This window comes from Gymnodraco acuticeps, unplaced genomic scaffold (assembly GCF_902827175.1).
Source record: "Gymnodraco acuticeps unplaced genomic scaffold, fGymAcu1.1, whole genome shotgun sequence".
Classification (NCBI taxonomy): Eukaryota; Metazoa; Chordata; class Actinopteri; order Perciformes; family Bathydraconidae; genus Gymnodraco; species Gymnodraco acuticeps.
The window spans coordinates 3,188,526-3,213,899 of NW_022990125.1; the positions used below are offsets into that span (position 1 = coordinate 3,188,526).

The window sequence follows — 25,374 nt, forward strand, 5'->3', positions numbered from 1 at the left end:
GAAAGATTAACATGAACCGGTAGCAAAGAAAGGGTTCCCCTTTGTCCCACTCAGAGACTTGTCGAACTGTCACGGTTTTTCCAGTTTTACCCCGAATATTGAGGTCAAATAAGTGTCCCTACCCTAAGGGCCGCAAGTCAATTACTTGTTTAAATATACAAACCCAGACAAAGAGCACTCACATGCTACATGGTATGCGCTTTACAAATTCCAAGGAGGTGAAAACCAATCAGAATGCAAAGCTGTGGATATCATGGAAAGCCTTTGTCAACACAACCAATGCAAAAGCTTGTTTACTCGGGTCTAATTACTTATCTGATTCTACTTCCATCACTATCAGGTGATCCATTTAAGAAGTCACTGCGACTCAGATAAAGTGTCAGATTACATTCAGAAGTCAGGATTGGACTGGGAAGATACAAGATAATTAGATGCTAAATGGTACAGGACATAATGGAAAACCAATTCTTGTCGAATACTGTGGCTGGTATAATAAAACAGGTATTTCATAATCTAAACAATGCAACCCATGTCATAGAATCAAAATATATATATATTTTAACGTAGCTAACCTTAGCATAAAAGAAAAATAAATTGAAAGATGTTTTTTTTTTTGCTTATGTTGGGGTTCTTGGCAGTCTTCTTCTCCAAATAAAGATATTTTGTATTAGAATGCATAGTTGACATGATCTTTACCTTGTCATTTTAAACATTTGCGGCCCAAACCTGGAGGGTCTGGAGGCGTCCTCCCTGAGTTTGATTTTGTTCCCATATACGACAGCTATTTGCAAAAATGTTCAAGGCACTTAATAATACCATTACTATCACCTTGGCTATCATTTGGGGAAAGCATGAAGGTTGCAGGAAAATTATACTGTTGTTATCCAGCTGTCCATATGTTCATCATCTTGAAACCTCAACACAGCAAATGTTGGGCATATCTCTTTTTCAGTCCTGCCAAAGAGGCAACCTTTGTTTAATCTTACTATTTTCAAATGACAAACTATAGGAATAAGCATTTGATGTGAACAGCGTTACTTATCTTGAAACACATTTTTACACGTTAAGTTGACAAATACACATTTCAATTGATGCCATTATATTCTGGGCTGCTCTTATTTTTAAATCAAACATCCCCAACAATGCCAAGTAAATGTGGAATTAAATGTTTAGGCCAACAGAAGCACATTTACTATTATTATTATTTATATTAGATACGGATATCATAATATTTAGCATAATAGCTCATCTGAAGAATGGCAACACCATACAATACAAAATGTTGAGGTACAATCTAATCAGGAGAACTACAAATCGTTACCTCGCACTGATGCTGTTCGTGTGCTGTTGTACAGAATGGCTAGTTCTCCAAAAGTGGTCCACACCGCTATCGATGTGAGCAGCTTGTTGTGCTGAAACACATCCAGCTTCCCATCTGTAAACATAAAAGACAGACAATCAGTTGTATTTAAACACATATTAAGAACATACACATGCTACAGGCAGAACCAATGCCATTAAACTTAAATTCAATTCAAAATGTATATATTTTTTTAATGAAAAATCAATAACATTTCGTAAAACAAAAAAACGACAATAAATGTACGAATTTCCATGCACCTTTATTCCTGAATTACCAATCTTTTTTTCAGTTTTCTGTTTATAATGTTCAACTTCAGCATATGAATTCTTGAATGAAGCCTTTTACTGAATCAGCTGATTCCTGCCTGCTGTTTAAAAAACTCTGTTTTGCTGGGGTGAGTATTAAATACTTATTTGCAAGTAGGCCTACTGAAAACTTCATTTGCAACCATGACATATCTGATTGCGTCACAGTTGAGTGAGTTACACGTCCTTGTCCAGGGTGAGACATCTCTTTAAAAACAGAACAGCATAACAAACAGAACATCTTGGGCCTTTCTTATTTCTCTAATTTCCCCTCCTCGACTCCTCGAATCCTCGGTCCTCCGGTAGTGAACCGGAAATGGTTTTCGGCGCGCCATGTTGAAGGACATCTAATTTCTCTAAATGCACATTGAGGACCGAGGATTGAGCATCGGGGAGGCTCTCTGGAGGAGCTATAATCGAGGATACATTGATAGTCTTTCTAGTTGCGTATTTTTCATAGTCTTATATTTCAACAGTTTTACGACAAACTGTGACTTTTTTGACATGGAAATTATTTTTTAAGATTGACTAACATCATATGTGTAATTCATGGCACAATTCAAACGGGATCGAAAGATACGTTTTCTCTCGCCATTGACTTCAATACATAATTTTTCCGAAATAAGGTCCCATGGGGTCCACCGGAAAGGGAGGGACTTCGCCACTCTATAGACAGATGTATCGGGGGCGTGTACATTGAGGACCCATTGTTGACTTACCAGGAAATAAACATTTTGATCGCCTCGTCTGTCGTTTACATTCATATTTTGCTATATCTGCCTCCATAGGATCACTTTGATGCATATTCAGTACTCGTATGTGAGGTTGTGGGTAAGATGTCGATATTGTGACGCTTATGCAGCGTCCACACGGCGGCATGCGTTGAAGCTTGCCGGTGGGCCTGTCTGAAGCTCGACCAACAACCAATCACATGAATCTCCCACCCCGGACACACAAGCATGCGGTTTGATTGGCTAGAGCTTGTACTGGCATATGATTTGAATGGCTGACGCTTCCGTCGAAGCTTCAAAAGTTGAACATTGCTCAACTTTTGAAGCGAGCGACGCGAGCAAAGCGACGCGAGCAAAGCGACCTCGCGAGCAAAGCGACCTCGCGAGCAAAGCGACGCGACGCTCCCACAATGCAGTTCGGCAAAGTGTGACGTCACCCCATTAACAACGCACGCCACCGTGTGGAAGGGCCGTTACAGGGAGGTATCGAAAATCACAGTAGTTGACTGTGTGGATGCCTGTTCAAAACATTGCAAACATGAATAAATCATTTAAATTATATATTTGGGTCCGACTTTCATTTTTACATCGTTCTTAATGTGATAGTAGCTTTGATAGCTGTCTATACCTTCAGACAGCCTAAAAGTAAAACTCGAGTTGTTTATTCACAGCCCGAAAGGAGCATTGAGATGACTGGATAATCTGTGACAAATTGTGATCAGCTCCGATTAAATTGTGATATAAATTCTGTAGTTATTCTCCAGCGAGCAAGTTTTTTTATCAACCCTTCGGTATAATTCGATTGGACTACGCAAATTAGTAATTCGAGACAAAAATGTCCACTGCAAAAGACTTTGATAAAAACATTATATTAAAAGGTTTTTTTCACAACTTTTTTGGGTTCAATCTTTAAAGCAACTTCCGCCCTAATAAAAATGTAATCATTTTCAGGATTTTAACCCTTTAAATGCCATTTTGAATACATGAAACCGCTGTTTTTTATCATGATGAAAACAGAGAAAATTAGTTATTTTCCATAAAATACATATCTGGGGACTGGCTCTTTTATTTATCACAGTCTTGGATATGTCAAATATTAGCAACAAAATTGATTTGTTTGCATTATTACTTTTTGCACGAAATCAGATTAAACAAAAAAACTCACACATTAGTCATTCGGGACAAAAATGTCCACTTCCAAAAACTGCTCTAAAATGACAACAGATTAATATTTTTTTAAACTTTTTGGGGTTAAATCTTTCAATCAACTTCAGTCCTGATCAAAAATACCAAATGTTAAATTATGGTCAGGATTTTAACCCTTTAACTGCCAGTTTGAAAACATGAATATGCGTTTTCTATGAAAAACATACACAAAAAGGCAGATATTTTCCATATAATAAATGTTGGGGGGGTCGGCTTTTTTTATCACAGTCTCGGATATGTCAAAGATTAGCAACAACATTTATTGTTTATTTATTATTTGGTGGATTATTAGTTTTTGCACAGACTCAGATTAAACAAACAACTCACACATTAGCCACTCGCGGACAAAAATGTCCCGTCCACTCCCATTATAACCACATCTTTTGATCTCTCTGTCATACTGGTATATAATCATGCATTTTGTAATGTCAGGGTTTTATATTGGAGGAGAATAGTTCAATTTGTCCTTTTTACTGTATATCACCAGATGTGATATTTTACTATGCTTGTCATTTATTGGTTTCTGGGCCTGTTGTATAATGGGGCCCTGCCAGCCATTGGAATACATGTATGCAACTAATATGATGTAGGTGTGTTGGTATGGATGTGGAAGAGTGGTATCAGCTGAGAAATATGTGTGTGTGTGTGTGTGTGTGTGTGTGTGTGTGTGTGTGTGTGTGTGTGTGTGTGTGTGTGTGTGTGTGTGTGTGTGTGTGTGTGTGTGTGTGTGTGTGTGTGTGTGTGTGTCTGGATGTACAGTATGTGTGTACAGTATGTGTGTACAGAGACAACAACATACAGCAGATTTGGTTTACAGCAAGTCACAGTTTTTGCCTCATATCTTTCTTTCTTTCTCTCTCTTTTTCTCTCACTCCCTCATTCCCAAACTATTAAACCTCCTTATACCTTGTATGTGTGTGAGTGATTGTGTGTGAGAATGAGACAGGAGTAAGTGTGCTCTCATGGCGTTTTGTTTTTCATTTGTGCTGTTTCATGTGTCTTGGAGGTAAACAGATGTATGATCTTGACCTCAATGTTTTGAATTGTTTGGAACTTCAAAGTCCTTTGATAATGTCTCTTTAGCAAACAGACATACACAGCCATACATACACTCCTTGAAGTAAATAAAAACACCTGGCTGCAAAGCCAAAGCTTCAAATATGTGTAGTTTGGCTGGCTGGTCATTTCATTTCTGTGATACGCAACAACCAGTAAGATGAAGAGGAGCTTCTCTGTAGGACAAGAGGTCTCATGCAGCCCGTAACTTCAGCTGCAGGACTCATCCTCTGAAACAGAAACACCCTGAGAAGGAGAATCTGGTGTGGATCTGAACTGTGCTTGAAAGGAGTCAGCACAAAGATAAAACACTTTTTTGCCAAACATGAGAAGGAGAATCTGATGTGGAGTTTGTAGTGGAGTCTGATCCTTCTTCGTCAGACCCTTCCCCTGAAAGTTGAGAGGACACAGAGGATCCCATCCCGTAGCTGCGCTACATTCCTCTGCGCTATCCTAACAATTCAAAACATCGAGGTCAAGCTGGGTCAAGATCATACATCTGTTTACCTCAAAGACACATGAAACAGCACAAATGAAAAACAAAACGCCATAAGAGCACACTTACTCCTGTCTCATTCTCACACACATAACACATCAAGACACACAAACACACACATTTCTCAGCTGATACCACTCTTCCACATCCATACCAACACACCTCCATCATATTAGTTGCATACATGACTCCAATGGCTGGTAGGGCCCCATTACACACAGGGACGCCCCTCCCTACAGGCCAATCACGCAGGCTGCATGGGGCCCCGCCTTTGCGCAGGGGGCCACGCCCAGAGGGCCTCAGCTGCTGTGCGCAGTTCTCCGCGCACCCCCCGCTGACACGCGAGAGTGAGAGGTGACAAGGGGAGCACGTCTGTAACCCGACACCGTTGCAATGAATCGCCATCTGACCAATCACGGCTTTGATACGGCCACTAGTGCAGGTGAAGAGATGTCGGTGAAAAGACAGTTTCAGTATGGAGCAAGCAAGAGGGGAAAAAAACAAAACAAAACATGAAGAAACTAGAGCATCACACGAAGGTGGGTTATTGTATGAGTCAAATGTACAACTTGTGAATGTTGTATAAGTCAAATTGCCATTTGCCATATTAAAACATCAGCTACAATTCACGACATGAAGAAGGCAGTCTCTGCAGAGCATATACTATAGGCTAATGGAGATGCAGTTATTTCCAGCATTATTTATTTACCATTCATTCAAGTATGTGATGCCTTTTATCTGCTAATGTACAGGAGGAAGAGTGATACACTGTCTGTAGTATATTTGCATTAATTATATTTTAATCTTTTTGAGGCTAGTATTTGGCAGGAAATGCAGACGTATTCACCTGTAAACGCATACTGAACGACAAACATGCACATTTACCATTTACCTCACTGTATAAAAAAGTAACTGTGTTGATAATAATATTAATAAACAGGCATTATATTTGCAAAGTAGCCTACTTTGTTTCCAAAATTATTTTTGTTCACTCCTGTCGGTTGGGGGGAAGGGGGAAGGGGGCCTCATCTCACAATGTCGCTTGGGGCCCCAAGTTGGCCAGGGGCGGCCATACAACAGGCCCAGAAACCAAGAAATGACAAGCATGTAAGCAATGGTAAAATGTCACATCTGGTGATATACAGTAAAAATGACAAATTGAACTATTTTCCTCCAATAAAACCCTGACATTACAAAATGCATGATTATATACCGGTATGGCGGAGAGATCAAAAGATGTGGTTATAATGGGAGTGGACGGGACATTTTTGACCGTGAGTGGCTAATGTGTGAGTTTTTTGTTTAATCTGATTCTGTGCAAAAACTAATAATCCACCAAAAATAAATGTTGTTGCTAATCTTTGACATATCCAAGACTGTGATGAAAAAAAAGTTGACTACCCCCAACATTTATTATATGGAAAATAACTGCCTTTTTGTGCATGTTTTTCATAGAAAATGCAAATTCATGTGTTCAAACTGGCAGTTAAAGGGTTAAAATCCTGAACATAATTTAACATTTGGTATTTATGACCAGGACTGAAGTTGATTGAAAGATTTAACCCCAAAACGTTTTTTAAAATATTAATCTGTTGTCATTTTAGAGCAGTTTTTGGAAGTGGTCATTTTTGTCCCCAATGACTAATGTGTGAGTGTTTTGTTTAATGTTGTGCAAAAACTAATAATCAACCAAAATCAATGTTGTTGCTAATCTTTGACATATCCAAGACTGTGATAAAAAAAGCCGACCCCCCCAACATTTATTATATGGAAAATAACTGCCTTTTTGTGCATGTTTTTCATAGAAAACGCAAATTCATGGTTTCAAACTGGCAGTTAAAGGGTTAAAATACTGAACATAATTTTACATTTGGTATTTTTGATCAGGACTGAAGTTGATTGAAAGATTTAACCCCAAATATTAAAAGACATTTTTGTCCCGACTGACTAATGTGTGAGTTTTTTCAATGTTGTTGCTAATCTTTGACTGTTGTCCCCAGATATGTATTTTATGGAAAATAACTCATTTTCTCTGTTTTCATCATGAAAAAAAATAGCGGTTTCATGTATGGCATTTAAAGGGTTAAAATCCTGAAAATTATTACATTCTTGGTATTTTTTATTAGGGCGGAAGTTGCTTTAAAGATTGAACCCAAAAAAGTTGTGAGAAAAACCTTTTAATATAATGTTTTTATCAAAGTATTTTGCAGTGGACATTTTTGTCTCGAATGGTCAATAATTTGTTACACAGTGAATTAAAGACCGATTTGAAAAATTGGATCGAGAAAATAGCCTTGTTGCAAAGAATCAGGCCATTGTCACCAACACAACCAAAGTTATTGCAAAATGAAAAGTGAAAAATTACCCATGGACAAAAACGTCCACAGTGATACCGGAGGGTTAAATACCTGTATCCCTCTCATCACAACAAGACTCTACACTGTGCAGGAAAACAAATTCAATGCATGAAAATAACCTTGATGCATAGCTTGGAATGAAACAAACAAACTATCTTCCATGGCTAATACTGATATGTCACAGTAACGGTACAAGTTGAATCCATATAATACGGTAGTTCTATTATGCCTTTAAGCCTATACGTTTAACCCATAAGAACCCGGACCCATTTCTACTTTTGGGGAAATTAAGGGGAACGTCATTTAGACTAAATAGACCACCTAGAACACATTTCTGACAAGTAACCCCCCCCCTAGTGTCAAATATCTGCGCTTCAATGGTAAAGTAACTCTTATTTATAACTTAATTAACGAGGATGATTTTTTGGTTTACATTTGTTTGAACATACTTTGAATTGAGGAATAAAGAATATATTAACTAAATATAATTTAATCAGCTAAATTAACTTGTTGTGATGAGAGGGATACAGGTATTTCATAAAAATCTTGCTCGCTGGAGAATAGCTACAGAACTTATATCACAATTTAATCGGAGCTGATCACAACTTGTCATCTCGATGCTGCTTTCGGGCTGTGAATAAACAACTTGTGTTTGTGTGTCTGAAGGTATAGACAGCTATCAAAGCTACTATACATCACATTAAGAACGATGTACAAATGAAAGTCGGACACAAATATATAATTTGAATGATTTATTCAAGTTTGCAATGTTTTGAACAGGCATCCACACAGTCACCTACTTTGTAATTTTTCGATACCTCCCTGTAATCGACACTATATCGACATCTCACCCACAACCTCACATTCGAGTACTGAATGTGCATCAAAGTGATCCTAGGCAGATATAGCAAAAGATGAATGTAAACGACAGACGAGGCGATCGAAATGTTTATTTCCTGGTAAGTCAACAATGGGTCCTCAATGTACACGCCCCCGATACATCTGTCTAAAATAATAGAATGACGCCAGTTGTCATGACTCTAGTTAAACTGTAACACCGGCAAGTGAAACCTAACTTTGACTCTTGTCATAATTCTCCCCTTTTATCAGGTATGCACTATAGATAGTACAAAAACATAGCAAATCGGGCCAAACTATAACATAACATGTGTAAAGAGTGTTTTAAAGCAGTTGTGTGAAATATTGAGTGTGTTATTATTATATGTTTTATCAGCTTGGGCTGATGTGTGTGATAGCCGAGAATGTGTAACGTCTCCATGGTTACATAAACAAACACTGCGTAGCGTGCTTGCCGCCATTTTGTGTATGCACACAGTTATATGTAATATGTTGTCTTTATCTTTTAGTTAAATAATTATGTTAGGGTTTTGCTATCTTGTCAATTATATTATCTTATCAATGATATTGTGGTAATTAAGGAGTGTCATGATTGAAATACAGTGTTAATAGACAAGTGTATGTACTCTTACAAGAGGCTTTTTGTATGTACTATTGAAAGGTGTTGCATTTGTTGACTCACTCGAGTAAAGTACCGGCAAGTGAAACCTAACTTTGACTCTTGTCATAATTCTCCCCTTTTATCAGGGACATAACATATGCAATACGTTAAGGGGTAGAACATCACTAAGTGGTTGACCAATCATAACAGAACTAGGCTCTGGTTTCAGACAGAGGGGGAAAAGAGGTGCCGCAGCACAGGCAGTATGAGAAAAGTAAAGAGCTTTTTGAACATAAAGCATAAGTCACAGCGGAGGCACAAAATACTGATATGAACCTGTAAATGAGCATTTTCGGGCCCCTTGACTGGATGATTACATTAAAATCGACTTTTTGTTCTTTCCTGTTAAGAGTTGATAAACCAGAGGAATTTGTACATCTACCAAGAATACTTTTCACAGGCCCAAATAATTATAATCTGCATTTTTCAAAGAATAACATTAGGCTAACCTCTCAGACTGACATAACGTGTTTGATGCAAAATAAAGCTTGCTTGATTAAGGGCTGCTGTTCACTTTGATTTGATTGGCTCGTGGTCAAAGAAGCTGAACATATTTGAGAAAGAGCCAAGACCAAAAAAGTCATCTGAAAAAGCTACATGCCGTTGTGGTAGGTGACTTGGCTTTTCCTACCAAAATCGTTTTTTCTTTGTTAATTTCTGACACTCTAGCGCTGCAGTCAGCACTATTCTAACTCAATAATTGGCTACTTAAAATCTAGTCAAATGTAAGATGATACACACATTTGGAAGTATCAACATAGGGAATAGACACAAAAAAATCCCTCAGTTTAAATCAAAATGTTCTTCTTTCATTTTCAGGATTGTTAGTAACAGAAGGGAATACGTGACAATTACACCAGATGTAGCTCCAACAAATGTTGCATGCTGGTGTTTGATCAAATAAATGTCATATAAGACAGAAAAAAGTCAATATTTGGCTATCAATTTACATCAGGTTGTACATTTTCAAATCTACTCTAATATTCTCCCCTCTTTCAGCTTGCATACAATTATTTTAGCAACGAATCCAAACTCTACGGTGGCCAACGGGCAAACGCGCTTCAATGGCCCAAAACAATTCCATTTGGAAAATGCACTGCAGTTTCCAAAACGATGCAAACATCTTGTCACACTTGACAACACATGCACAGCATTTAGAAAACATTCGCCAACTTGACGAAACATGCAAAGGGTTCGCACTGCATAAACCAAACAATGCACCGTCACACGCTGCAAGAAACTCAACAGAAACCACGGGAGACAAAAAAAACAAATTGATCCACAAAGCGGAGACTGGAGCCCTTGTTGACGTTCGGGCATTATAAAGTTGGCCAACTGTAACTGTAGTTGGAAAGTTTCCTAAAATGTAAGTTGTATTGGGATTGTAGCCTTTGCAATGAATTCACATGCACAAAAACCTATATAACATACGATTTCAGAAATTGTGTTCAGAAAAATGGTGACATCTACTAGATTTTTTACACTATTCACCTATAGTGTCTTTCCTTATTGTAAAACTGAGATGTGCCAAGAGGGTAGGGGCCCTAATCATTTTTCAGGACTTTCTACATGATGTGCTTGTTTTTCAATATTTTGTGGCAGATGAAGAGCCAACAGGTTTTAATTCATTTGCATTAGTAAACTAGTTTGGACGTACCTGCCAGAACAAACAGATGGTTCCCAGGCTCTCCCTGCTTGATGACGTACTCTCCCTGCTGGTAGGTGCGCTCGTACATACACTCCACCATGTCTTTGATCTGCTGTAGCTCCAGCCTCTTCAGGTACTGGTTCTTGTTCAGGGCGTCCGTCAGCACCCTCTTTACACTGTCACCGACAACAACAGAGGAAGAGTTAGAAATGTGAGCTTTTACTGTGAAAATAAGTGGAGTTTTTTAATGTTGCTCAGGTCAGTTTCCTTTTGTTTTTAGATTTGTTGTTTTGCCTTTTTTTGTCCCTTAGGCAAGACCATAAACTGTATATAAGAATTGGATTTAGTCATTTTGTTGTCAGCCATTGATTTGTGGACCAAGGTTTTGAAGCCTTAGCTTCAGGCCATTTCAGGCAACCTAAACACAATTAACTTTGAATAACTGAAAACACACTGTAAAGGGGTAAAGTTGTCAGATGAAAATCACAGACAACACACAAACCTGGCAAAACAATGAACGCTAGCAATCACAAGGTAGCCACGTCCTAAACTATAACCTTCATTTATACAGTGTTTGTATGGCAGTGTTAAACTGTGTGCTTTGTATTCATAATAGTTTGAGCAGAAAGGACACGGTTTGGGGTTTGACATATTTGTTAACCCTTTGAAATGTTGAGTTTTGGGCAATTGAGCTATAACACCAAACTATAACGAGTTTAAACAATTGGGGGAAAAAACTGTATCTAAAGGACAGTTCTCTCACCACAGCCATGTGGTGTGTTCTTGGGCCCACTGAGCCACCAGGACACCCGCATCCACATTACTCACATGTTTTTAGTCTGAGTGATAAATACTTCTAGTGTCTCCTGTGAAAAGATGACTATTTGCAACCTCTGGGCTCCTTCCGACGATGAATCAAGTAAAACAGCGAAAACATAAAATCATCATGAGCTGTCAAAGTTCACCGCTTTGCATTTTAACAGCTGCAGTGAGAAAAAGACATCAGTTCCTTTGGGGAGTTGTAAAGGCAAAAGGTTAAGAGCCATGGTTGAATGTAAACTATAGATCATGAGACGGCGTCGCTGCTGGAGGTGGGTGGTCTGTTTATCCACCTTATCGTTGTGTAATAAATTATCACTTTAGGCTTCATAAAAGCAGAGCAGATGACATCCAGTCCTTGTTTTTCAACCCACATTCTCCCCTCCCACCTGGCTGTGTCATTACTCTGCGTCTGAGTCTGCAACATGTTACATTATCATTCACAGAAGATGAGTCTTCTGTTTCAAAGGGCCAGTCTGCAGGAGGGTACCAGACCTGCCTCATTTACATTAGTTTTGGTTATATAATACATGCTGGGCTTATTAGCCACACATGTTTTAAACATGAGGATCAGGTTGAGAGGGGTGGACTCTGCATACTCACATTTATTCACTGCAGAGCACTGTATTCGTGTTGTACAATATGAACAACACTGTGACAAAAGACCATCTGACTTTCATGTCTGAAGATCGAAGAAGACTGCTCTCTGGAAATAACCTTTTGTGTTGTTTTTTGTATTATTGTGATATTAACTGTGCACTAAGGCTACATAGCGGGTTGATCAATTTAATCTGCTGATGTTGTCTAGTTTGAAGATAGACAACTAGTTAATTGATTGGCATATAAAATAGTGAAACATTTCATACCTTTTGCTAAAAGTCAAAGTTGATGTCATTACATTGATTTTTTTGTCTGTCCAAGACTTTAAGATGTTAACTTTAATATGATAGGTCGACAGGTGCAAACGTACTAGAACGGTCCCAAAGATAAGTGCTGAATAAAGGAAACGCAGCAAATACGAAAGCTGCAAGAAGCACAAGACACAATGGACACTAAAAAGGGATGCACACTGGAGCGCTTGTTGGCGTTCAGGGATTACAAAGTTGGCCAGCTGTCACTGTTGATGGAAAGGTATCTAAAATGTTCTGTCGTGACGTGGTCAGACATTAAAGATCTTTCAGTCGGATTTAATTGTAATATTTGTTAAACCGCCAAAACAATTGTAAAACAGACCCTTTGATTGTCTGGTTTTGTTAAAATGACAAATACGCTCAGTTCTTAGTACTTGTTCAAGCAAACAAAAGCAGCTCAGTGCCCAAACAGAGCGGTCAGTAGTATGAGCTGTGGGCAGCATGTGTTGACTGGAGTGTTAAGAGTCAAATTAAAAGCTATGACGATGACGTGTTTCAGAGAATCTGAAGAATCTGAAGAAACTTTTATTGGTTATTGCAAATCCAATAAGGACATATTGTTAAACAACAGAGCCAGCTGAACCTGAACGGAGTTAAATCTATGCTATCTAAGGCTTGTTTTCAGGTTAAGGATGTACAAATTGTACCATTGCTTAATCAGACACTAGCTCCAAACTGGCCCTGGAACTGCTGGAAAAGGGCATGAGTAATTTGGCTTTGAAATGACCATACTTACTAGAAACACCTTTACAGATTTTTGTTTAATAAATGCAATATTGTTTTTATCTATCTATCTAAATGGAAAAAGGTGTACAAGCCACTAGGCGGCTTGACCTACACAAGCTTACTGTCTAATCTCTTCGTTCTTCAGAGTTCTTTCATTGTTTCAAAGCTTAGCTTCTCCAGTTATACTTGCCTCCATTATTGAGCATTTATCTTATCTAAATCATTCTTTATGTCGTTTATTGAGGCATGAAGCTTTGCAGTCCCCAGAGGCAGCATTTTGAGATCAACTTACTTCCTTCATTTGATATTCATCCTGTCGGGATGTAACATAGACAGCTGAAAAATAAATAACAGCTGGGAGAAAGGTAATTGTTTTTTTTTTAATGAGACGGGTAGAGCTCTTACATTTATTTTGAATATCATGAGAGAAAACACTACATGGTCAAAAGTGTTTTTACACCTAAAGGTAACTCCTTTCTTTATAGTCCTGGCTTTTGTGCACAGAGGCATGGTCCCATTGGAACATGAAATGGGAAAAGACAAATTATGTTTTAATATATCACTTACACTGCATTAACTTAAGCTCTTAAGAGCACATCCATAAAGGGATTATCCACATACTTATGGCCAACTAGCCTAGAGCAGGTCTGAGTAAATTATTTACCACATGAAGAAATGCATTCATTCACCCAGACATGAAGTGAAATAGTAATGTTTGATTTTTGTCAGTCAGTTGTGGCACTGACCAGAGGCTGACCTCTGGTCAATTAACCTCTGGTCAGCCTCTGAACATTGAATAGTTTTGTTTACAACACATTTCGACCACGTCATGTCTCGCCCACCTCCGTCTCCCACCCACCCCTGCTGCTTGCACCAGGCTGAGACGGAGCCTGAGGCCATCTTGAACCTTTCATTTCATTCTCCCTTTATGTGTGTTCAACCTTCCTAAACAAAAACATCTCACCTCGCATCCTTTGATACCCGGGCCTTGTCGAAGGAGAACTTTGGCAGGCTGCTGGAGTCGTAGGTCCTTGATGTGGGTTCGGCCGACACCCCTGCTTTGGCCCCTTTCCTCCTATTGAGGGACTCCTTGATGCGAACACTGAGGTTGGGGCTCTTGTGGAAGGCTTTGATGGAGGGGGCCCTTGATGGCAGAGGTGCCGGGGCCCCGCTCTGGTTCTTCATCACGTCCTGCAGCTTGTTGAGCTGGATGCTCTTGTTCTGCAGCTCCTCGCCCAGATCAGCCAGAGCTCGGCTCTCTTTGGCCAGCTGCTCATTGAGATGTTTGATCTGCTGCTCTCTGGAACAAAGCTCCTCATCCTTCCTCTTGCCCTCTCGCTCCAGCTCGTCCACTCGGGCCCTCAGGTTGTCCATTGACGAGTATTTGAACCCATGATCTTTGTAGCATCGGCTGTTGGACGAAGAAGTAGAGCCGTCCGCGTGTTTGTAACGCTTTGATTTCATCGAACCATTCCCCATCTTGTAATCAAAACAAACAAAAGAGATCAAAGTCAATATTAGCTGAAATGATTGAAAAGTCCTTCAAAGAGGAGTACAGTGACATTTAGCATGAAATGGTGTTTTTGAGAAAGCTTGCTGGGGTGAGGTTTCACACAAAAGAGCTGACGCTGTGAGGAAAAGAAAACCAGAGAAAGAGAGGAGAAACGGCAAATCAGTATATGATGATCAATGAGTGTCGTCTTCATTTATTATTCAGAGGCAGGAAGTATTACATTACATCAACAGTCCTCCCACCACTCATATGCAGCGAGGCAGAAGCTTGGGAAGAATACAAACTTAGCAAATTGTAAGAAGATTTTATTTCCAATGTCTTTTCTATTGATTTAAATAATTAATGAAAATGGGTAAAGTATTTTTTTCTGAATTTCCCATGTCACTAAACACCCATTGGACCAAACAAAACACCCAGGCAAACCAGCTGACCAAAGATCTATTGTAAATGTTTGATAAATAAAGTAAAAACTGAGAACATTCCTATAATACACAGTTTAATATTAACAAAAACGTTGTGAAATACTTGAAATAGAAAAATAATAAATACGATAGAAAATACTCAGAGATAACTGTAATGGGTTTGGTCAAAAATGTCAAGAAGGAGCCCCACACTTTTTTAAATGTTCTCTCAGCTCCCCTAAGTGATATGCTCTAGATTCATGCAGAATTGAATGTCTCTAGCCATTGTGAGGTGTTATTACATTATTAAGTGATATTTAAAAGCATGTTTCTGTAATGAAAGCGGGGAAGAAATGTCAGAGCAGTCCTGTTCTTGTGGGACTGATGCCCACTCTCCCATACAGTACACTTCATTCAAAACATTCCTGCTGGGATACAGTGAGTGGACGTCAGATCAGCCTCTTCTCAAACAATGTTCTGAACACTATTGAAAATGAATGACATCATAAATAAACCTATAGAGAAGGATTATCAGCAAAATCTCCCCTTTTTTAATCTAAACTCCTTTACTAGCACTAGATATTCAGTAACAGATGTTTTAAGAATATTACCGGACTATTTTTGCGTGCAGGTGATTAAGAATTAGTTGTGTTAAGTTAGAACCATCTCCTAGGAGGCTCGTGCACCTGCTCCTCGCGCTGCCTCGTCATTCTCCTCCTGAGATAAATGAGTCCGTGTTCAGTACAAAGAAAATCGTTACTCACCTGAATCACTTTTCACCCTTCAGACGAGCCAGGGAGAGGATTTAAAAGAAGAAATGCCGTGTTCGCACATTCGAGCATCCGCAGAGAGCACTGTTTGCGTCCTCTCTCTCTCTCTCTCTCTCTCTCTCTCTCTCTCTCTCTCTCTCTCTCTCTCTCTCTCTCTCTCTCTCTCTCTCTCTCTCTCTCGTCTCACGCTCTATTTCCTCCGAGGCAGTGCGCGTTCACGCGAGCGCGGCAACCGGTATGATTGGCAGGTGTGAGCGATGTCGTCGCGGTTTTTTAAACCAAAATCAGCATTACACAAACATGTTATATCACAAATGAAAAAAGTATTATTATATCCTAAAAACAAAACAAAGGTCCCCTTAAAATAACCAATAGTTAAGAAAAATACATAATTGTATTGTAAGCATGCCAGACAAAACACAGCAGTTTGTTTAACATATAGGCTACTCATAATCTGAACAAAATAAGAAAAGCGTTACATTTGGACAGGATTACATGCGAGATTGGGGATAATATGGTGCAGAAATGTATGTGTGGATGTGATGCGTTTGAGGTTTCTTATTAAGGATTGACAGGTTGATTTTGTATTCCTGTTTATAAAAAGGAAATCATAAAATGGACATCCAGGCAGTCTAGAATGTAAATAAATAAATTACTAACAGTTTAGCCAAAGTTGTTTTTTGCATTTGGTATCTAACAGGCATTACAAAGTCAGTTCACTCGTAATGATTGTTATCTCTGTGTGCTACTAGCCTCTGTGTTAGCATTTAGCATTATCCTCCATAATGTAGCATCTGATTTCAATAGACTCTCTTGCAGTCATGTCAACATTTCTTAATATTCTACCCTCCACATTGCGTTTCTCCAAGCGCTGTGCTCAAAGTTCAAATTATTTGAACGTTGACCTCGATTGCCAATGACTGACTATGACTATTTTGAGTCCAATAGCAGGAGAACTATCCCTCCAAATTAAACATAACTAGCTGTTTTGAATACATCTCCAAACGATATCTCCCTTCATCCCTTTTAGCCTCTTTAAGCTCTGGTGCTTTCTTCACCAGCTAGTTGCTTACTTGTTAGTCTGCTGTTTGGTACTGGGCAAGTATAAGTGAGTTTGTTCAAATGTGTTCACTAAAAACATCTGCCTGCTGCTGGAAAAAGCGGGGAAACTGATGTGAACCATGGGTGGATTACGAGACAATGGGCCCCTGGACTTGCAAAAGGCCCAACCACATGTTATCCATAAGAGTTGGTTTGCCTGTTTCTGTGGTTGTATTTTCACATATTTATAGTACATTTGCATTTCTTTTGTAGTTTTTCTGTCTCTTTTTGTGGTCTTTTCTGTGTCTTCTATCAAGTTTCTATATCTTTGTGGTCAAACTGAGTCTCTTCCTGGTTGTTACCTGTCTCTTTGGATTACATTTTGTAGGTGAAGGGCCCTGATGCTTTAGGCCACTGGGACACTGCTTAGGCCTGTTCAGTCATCCATCCATGGCCCTTTCATTTTCAGGTCAGAACTTTTAAAAAACAATGAGCCAAAAGACGCTAGGTTGCACTGGAGAGCTAGGAGGGGTGCCCTGAGTTTGCTGATAAAATACTGTAGGGTCACTGCTCAAATCATACTTATTATTATTATAATAATAATAATAATAATAAGTGTAATGTATTTTAAGCGCAACGTTTTATGCGTTTGATTTTTTCGGACAATGTCTGTCCCAAAGATGCTGTCTTTTTCACTCAGAAATAATTAATTGGTTTTCCCAGTGCGTATGTCTGAGGCAGCCAGGCCCGCAGCAGGTTTTATTGACAGGCACAGAACAATAATGGCAGGTGGCCAATGCTGATTCATCTGCAGCACTCACAGCACAACAAAGTAATAATCCAGGTCACTGACTCCCAACCTGAATCTGAGAGCAATCGGAGATCCTGGCAAATGATCTGAGGACATCCTCCAAATGAGCAAACATGTTCACACTCACAGAGTCTGCTAAAAGCCAACAGAGTCATCTTTTAGCAGACTCTGTTGTACATTCTCCCAGTGGTGGGTAAGGCTGCAGTAACTTGCTCAGGGGCACTCTGAGGCAGGGTGCAGCCAAATCAGCCAATTATTCCGATATGAACCTCTGCTTGTCAGCTTTTAACCCTGTAGTTGGTCCTGCCTTTGTGTCGTAGTTTGCATAATATCCTTGTGTTTACCTGGTTTTCTTTTTGTTGTTTAACCATTCCACAATGCTGGCTTGCTGACAGGATGTTCCAGTAGATGGTTAGTTAAAGTTTAAGACATTCTTTATTAAAGTCAATTATTACACTTATGTTATTTACAAAAAATCACACACCAAGGCCCGAATACACAAATGCATAAACAGGACCTGTACACATGCATTAGTGAAGGGGTTTTAGAGCAGAGGAGTTGCAGGGTTTGGTGCATTGCTTATCAAGAGGCGATCTGGAACCTCTCCAGTCCACTGTTCTTGGTCCTGCAACCATTTGGTTTCCAGCCAGATTGAGCTACTGCCGGCCCCATGTTCAGTCCCAGGGTAATATATGGAACCCAAATCATGTGTGATTAATAGTGAGATGTTGATGCCTGGTAATGTATTTTGGAAATACATACAATTGTTCATATTGCAGTCTGCTTTTCCATAGATTTCCATCTCCAGTTGCCACAGTGTTATTGCTGTAGCTGCATTTTTCTGTTTGTGAAATGCCTGTTTTGTTGCGGTGCAGCTCAGTGGTTCATGACATGTTAGGCTCATCAAAGTCTTTCGCTTAGTTGGGAACCCACTTGTGATTTGCGGTGTTTAGCAGGCTAATAGTTATTTTTACAATACTAAAGTAGTGCATGTGGTATATTAACTTGTGTATCTTGCAACAGAAGAATAATAAGGATTATTTGTTCATTGATGTATCATTTTATATTAGTTTTTAAACCATGAAGACTTGGATAGTAATAGGCAAAATGCAGGATTATTAACGATTTACCTTTTTCTTCAGTTCACGACTGACCTGACTGTAGATGCCTGTAATTAGACGGATGCTAGGACTGTCACTCAAAGATAGTTGTAGTTATTAGGGACCCGAGCACCGACAGAGTCTTAGCGAAGGACCTATTGAAATTGCTAGGATTATTATTAGAGCCCAGGTACCTATAGAGTCGGAACGGAGGACCTATTGTAATCTGTCAGGTTTTTACTATTATTTTTCCTAATAGTAAATCTCTATTTTGAAGTCCTAAACATTTTTTAAAAATTTGATCTGGTCAGGTCTGTTGAAAAATATGATATTTTGGAGGTCGCGTTCTCAGGGCGTCTAATAAAATCTCTACAGCATCCGATACAAAGTCGCTCAGGTTTAACCTAAACATTTGAAATTTCGTAGGCATATGCAGCAACTTGAGACGCACAAAAATGATCTGAATCATATAATTAACCAAACAGGAAGTCTGCCACTTTTATCCAATTTACATGACAATTACAGTGGTCTACACGTGATAAAGTGAAACATACTTTTTTTTAAGCGTGGGCAGTTGACACATATGTGGTTGATTTGATGGCACACACAATGGTAAAGGAAAGCATTTGAAAAATATTTTTGGTTCAAATGAATTTTTTTCAACAAAAAAAAACAGTTATCAAAGGAAGCTCAAGTTTTACAGTTCTTATGGGATATGTTGCTTTACATTGCATCACACTTCTTGCAATACGTGATGTTTATTCATGCGGTTGGTCTCCAGCGGTCATGGCATTTCACTGCTGCATCAACTCCCATCCGAGAAGTACCCCGACGTGCATGGTCCATTAAAGTTGTACCTAGTAAGTAAGCTTGTTATTACTATACATATATGGAGCTTAATGACAGGTATTTATTCCAGGAAAATATAAATGTTGAATGCCATGAAGACACTATTCGTCATTATGTCTCCAAGATCACAGATGATCACATAGGGCTCATGCCACGTGTAACTTTTAACACATGTTAACAAACACCAGCATGTTTGCAGGATAGAAAGCCTAATTTTTCATTTAATTTAATTTAATTTTTATTTGTCCCGCTCATGGTACGCAAAACCAAATGTACAATAATTGCCACAAAACATGACTCTACCAAAACACCATTGAGCGAAAAGTCTTTAATTTTTTATTTAATCCTGACTACCTACAAAATTGTCCTTTCCAAGAATAATGTATTTTTTTAACATATTTGTCTTTTTATCACCTCAAATCTTTAAAAGTTGTAAGTGTCATAAGTGGAATTCAGCAGAAAAAACCTTGTCCATTGCATTGACTTAATTTGGTCACCTGATGGAGCCAAATATACATTCTTATTTTCTGCATCAGAGCAGAAAATTCAGCCCCAACATCAGCCGGAAACACGATGTTGTTACTCCACTCTCACAGAACCTATTAAATATTGATAGTAAAGAGACCATTTTATCTCCCACAGCATTTTGTAATGTATTCCGACCATACATTTTTTATTTACCTCTGAGAAGGCTCTGTAAATGATTTAAAGAAACATTTAAGTGCCTTTTTTATTTCTTTATAGTATTATGAGATTTTTTTATGCTCTGTTTCTGTATATCATATTATATTTACAATATATTATATATAATATTCTGAATCAGAAATATAAATGTATAATTTATAATATATTGAAATGGTAATACAAGGTGAAGTATGGATATTTGCTTTAGGCTTTACAAAGTAGCAACATTATAATCAGTTGTCCCCACCAAATACAGATTTGTATCTCAGTTTTGTCAGCTTTTGTTGTTTTGATGCCCAAACCCAATCCATTATTTGCTCATTGAGCTCATACACTGCTGCTTTGACAAGTTTTGAATTGTTTGTATGGACATTGTCATTGTCAAACTGGCAAATAATAGTGGGAATATTTAGAAAAAACAATGACATAGTATATTATGTCCAAAATGTCAGAAAAATCTGAATAGTATAATTTTTGAGTAATATGGGAAAAAAGGAAAAGTTAAAATATGCTAAAAAAGGCATAGTATGTCGAAAACATTTAAAAAAAAGACCTAGTAAAGTATGACGAAAATATTTAAAAAAAAATGCATAGTAGGCCTATAGTATGTCAAAAATATCAGAAAAAAAGACATAGTATAATATGTCAAAAGAAAACAAAAATAAGCCAAAGTATACATGTAGAACGGGAAAATATGCAAAAAAAGACAGTATAAAATGTCAAAAATAGTATAAAATGTCAAAAATATATTAAAGGTATGTGTATTCACTCTCTGTCCTAAACGGCTTGTTGGAGCTCCTGCCCCCCCCCCCCCCCCCCCTAGTGTGCTCTGATTGTTCGGGACGTTGCGAGGCTCGTTGCGAGGCTCGTTGCGAGGCTCGTTGCGAGGCTCGTTGCGAGGCTCGTTGCGAGGCTCGTTGCGAGGCTCGTTGCGAGGCTCGTTGCGAGGCTCGTTGCTGCGATCTGCTACGATCTGCTGTGATCTGCTGCGAGGAGCGGACATTCTTCCGGGTCGGCGATACAGCGAGAACAAGCTAAACTCATCCTGAGCACACACAAACACTCACAGCCGAAGTAAAAAGAATAAGTGTGGCTTGATATTGAGTAAGAAAAAGGTTTATAACGCTGTGAGCATGGGTCTGCGGAGAGAATTTCTCCGCGATCCCAACGTAGTAGCCCGAAAAACGTTTCACCATTGAAATAGTCGTGGTAGATACAAGGCCTGATTAGTACCTCCAGGGGCCCCTGGGCACTGAGCGCTCATGGCCCCCCCCCCAACCCACGTACCAACAAGTAACACCACGCCTACCCAATCCTACCAACATGACCAATATTTAGAATTTTCATTCAATCTGGCATGTCAAATCGCACACCTATTTGTCAAAAACAGGGACGCAGCTACATAGTTCAACCAAAGTAGGTCTAGCCTTTTGCTCTTTCAGTCAAAAATCACAAGACAAAGATACAATGGATAAGATCCCAAGACAGTGTATGGCTCAGGAATACCTAGGTAATATCAATCAAAACCTCAGAGCAGCACCCCACTTAATGCCATAATATGACTGGCTGGCTGTACAAGTACATAAGGAGTTGTATTAGTTACAAACATTTAGAGTTACAAAACTAAAATATGTAGTAAAATGGTGTGGTTCCTATGAGAGCTGCTCATTGGCGCATGAAGGTAAAATGGGCCAGCTTTTGAGAGAGCGAAACGTCACAGAAACGTCACACAAAAGGCTCGTTCACATTAAGCACGTCAATTTGCGTACATAACAGCACCGCACGTTCATGACAGCATGGTACTGGATTTGTTATGATGGATTTGATATTAACGAGGCGGCCGCGGCAGTTAGTAATTATGCTAAGTTACACATCAATCGTTATGTACTTTTATATTACGCTGATAACAGGATCTAGTGATATCCAAGCAACAGAGCTTCATTTAGCATGATACTTGTGTGGGTTGTACATGAAACCACTTGGTAATATATAAAAATGTATGTATTTTGAAGCCTATTATGATCAATTGTGAGTTAAATCTTATCTAAAAAGTAAAGCTGATGATGGATTACTGACTGTGGTGGAGTTAAAATAACAATAGCCTATTTCTCTTTGAAATGTGATGGAGTAAAAGGATAGTAACTGTGACTATTCATGTTAAGTATACCCCACAAGTAACACAAACGTATAACACTTGAAGGAAAGGTGTAAAATGTTTCCATAAATACCAATATCACACACTACAACACAGACTATAACACCCCTTTTTGTTAAAAACCAACCATGTATGTATATATATATATATGCCGCTAAAACTGTGTAATATACCAGGCTGCTAAATCCTACAGCAAACATGTGCAATATATCCATTATTACAGCTCCGTGGGATGGCAGTAAGGCGATATGGGTCCGTTCTTATTGTGCATCCATGGGTAAAGGTAAAACGCATGTAGTACTGAACACGTAACTTGAACGTGCTGGGCGGCGCGGTCCCGTGGGTTAGATGCACGTTCATAATGCTGAGGAAAATAACTCTCAGAATAATGTTATTAGCACATTTTACAACTTGAGGACCGAATGTTTTTAATAAGGGCTATACAAACGTTCATACTGGGTAGTTTAAAAAATTTTTTCCAACGATTTACAGACCACTCTTTCCCAATGTAAGTCAATGGGAAAAAGTGTTTCCGGGCCCAGCAACCTAACGGAGGTGTAGTACTGCCGTTTGGCCACAACGAATATTCTCATCAGAGTCCGGCGCACTTCCTGGGGGCTTGAGTGAGACCTACAGTATACAGAGACGGTTTAGAAAATATATTAATTTGACCCTATAGAAAAGCTGTGTTATTAATGGCGAAGAGTGAGTGTCATTTAAAACAATGTATGATGAGTGAGGTTGTGCCCGATTTTTTTTTTAAATAAAAATAATAATTTTTTTGTTCATCTTGTCACTGAGGGCCTTCTTTGCTCAAGGGCCCCTGGGCACTTGCCCAGGTTGCGCATATGGTTAAACCGGCCTTGGGTAGATACCTTGTTTGTTTTAAACATCATAAATACACAAACAACAATGAATACTTACAGGTTGTGTACCCGAATCTCCCGCTGGTCCAAACAAAGTAGGAAGAGCATCGTTCTTCAGTGCCCTACGCTCAGACCCGGCGTCATGGGCGGGCCCCATGGGGCCGGGCCGCTGTTTTAATCAGGGCTGAATACAACATTTTAATTGTTTTATTAATATGTTTATTGTTGTTATTTGTTGGGCTTTGTCCTAATATTTATATTTGTTTTAAATTATGTTGAAAGATTATTTTAATATCATTTTTTTATTTTGCTATGACATTCTGAATGAAATTCTGAATGAGACTGGTTTTTCGCTGGGTTGAGTGGTGTGGGTTTTTGAGTCAGATGCGGCACAGCAGCCTGTCAGATTACTCTTGCTAGGTTAGTTTGGCTATTATCATTTATATTTATCTGCAACAATGGATATCAGGAAGTGGTTCATGAAAGGAATATGGCAACTCAGCGCCAGATGCAGGCACATTAGATGACATCAGTTACGTTACCAACGAGCTAGCAAGCCAGCCAGGGACAAGGGAGGCTGGCAATCAATTATATTTTGAAGAGAAATTGACTCTCAAGCCGGCTCTCTCACAAACTGCTCTGTGCACAAGCAGACCGCTGCACATGCTCTCTGCCTCGCACAATCTCTCAATCTCTCTCTCTCTCTCTCCCTTTCTCTCTCTCTCTCTCTCTCTCTCGCTCTCTCTCTCTCTCTCTCTCTCTCTCTCTCTCTCTCTCTCTCTCTCCTCTCTCTCTCTCTCTCTCTCCCTTTCTCTCCATCGCTCAACCTCACCCCACCTCTCCACCCTGTGTGCGCTCCTCAAGTTTGCCTGAATGCTTGCCCAAGTTGGCACAGCGTTACAAATGGATGTAGTCTATAATAAGACCATCAACAGCCTTAAGGCTGGGTCTGCCTACGCTGTACATATCCGGCATGAATCGCTGAAAGATTTGAGAAGCTTTGTTTCGTGAAAGACTGGCAGAGGGTGTGGCCTCTGGGTATTCACACGTCACAGTACCCAGGAAGTAAACAATGGAAAATGAGAAAAAAAGTGGTAGAGTTTTACTCACTACAGGGTGTACTTTGAGGGTTTTTGACTCTGCAGACCGTTTACATGCATAAAAACCTTCATAACACACAAGGGTAATAACCGGAAAAGCATGACATGGGACCTTTAAAACAAACATAGTATGTCAAACATATCAGAAAAAACATCATAGTGCAGTATGTCGAAAAACGAGTTTTAATGTCTGTACAGCAGTTTATCATGCATCCAAAATGAAAGTATTTCATCATTCCATTCATATAGAACTTCTTCACTCAGGTTTCTATGGGCCATTGTGTGATGAAGTCTATGTGCAGTAGAACATTTATAGTTTTGTTACGTGCTGTGCTGTGTTTTGTTTGTGAGTATCTCTCTCCCTCTCTCCCCCTGATTGTCTCCCTCCAGGTGCAGCCTCTCCCTCAGGTGTTCCTGAGCATCAAGCTGCTGCTGGACCCCTTTGAAGCTGTGGTGAAGAGGAGGACACCTGCAGCTGGACAGTCAACGGAGCTCCTTCTCCAACAGACTGCTGCAGCTCCGCAGTCACAAGGACTGATACAGGAACACATTCCTGCCCACTGCCATAACTCTGTACAACAAATCACCTCTGCTCCATAGTTTCTCTTGTAATAAAACCACGTTGTACATTTTACACATATATAATCTGTATATATAATATCTTGTCAAATTCAACATGTATATTTTATATTTTCTTGTTTATTTCTAGTTTTGTTTTATTGTAAAATGCCTTGTCTTTTATTGTCTTTATTGATCCCAAATTGGGATCAATAAAGTACCATCTTATCTTATCCAAATCCGTAATCAGGTCCTTAGGAAGGCTTCAGTCTGTCTCTCTTCCCTTCTTCTCTGGGCTGCAGGTGTGATCAGTGTACCTTTTTGTATTGTGAACTTTTATCAGTTTCTTTTGTGAGAAAGCTTATTTTGTCTTTATTCTTTTTATTGGC

General features: G+C 39.1%; 1 protein-coding gene across 1 annotated transcript in view; it reads right to left on the bottom strand.

Moving 5' to 3' along the window:
• The window catches only part of prkg2 (protein kinase cGMP-dependent 2), a 38,494-nt gene extending 22,553 nt beyond the window's left edge, over positions 1–15,941 (bottom strand). The window contains exons 1-4 of the mRNA XM_034216680.1: positions 15,816–15,941; positions 14,102–14,616; positions 10,691–10,857; positions 1,322–1,435 (exon numbers count right to left, since the gene is read on the bottom strand). Coding sequence (XP_034072571.1) covers positions 1,322–1,435; positions 10,691–10,857; positions 14,102–14,616 — 796 coding nt within the window. The 5' untranslated portion in view covers positions 15,816–15,941. The remainder of the gene's footprint in view (positions 1–1,321; positions 1,436–10,690; positions 10,858–14,101; positions 14,617–15,815) is intronic.
• Positions 15,942–25,374: the final 9,433 nt, after the last annotated feature.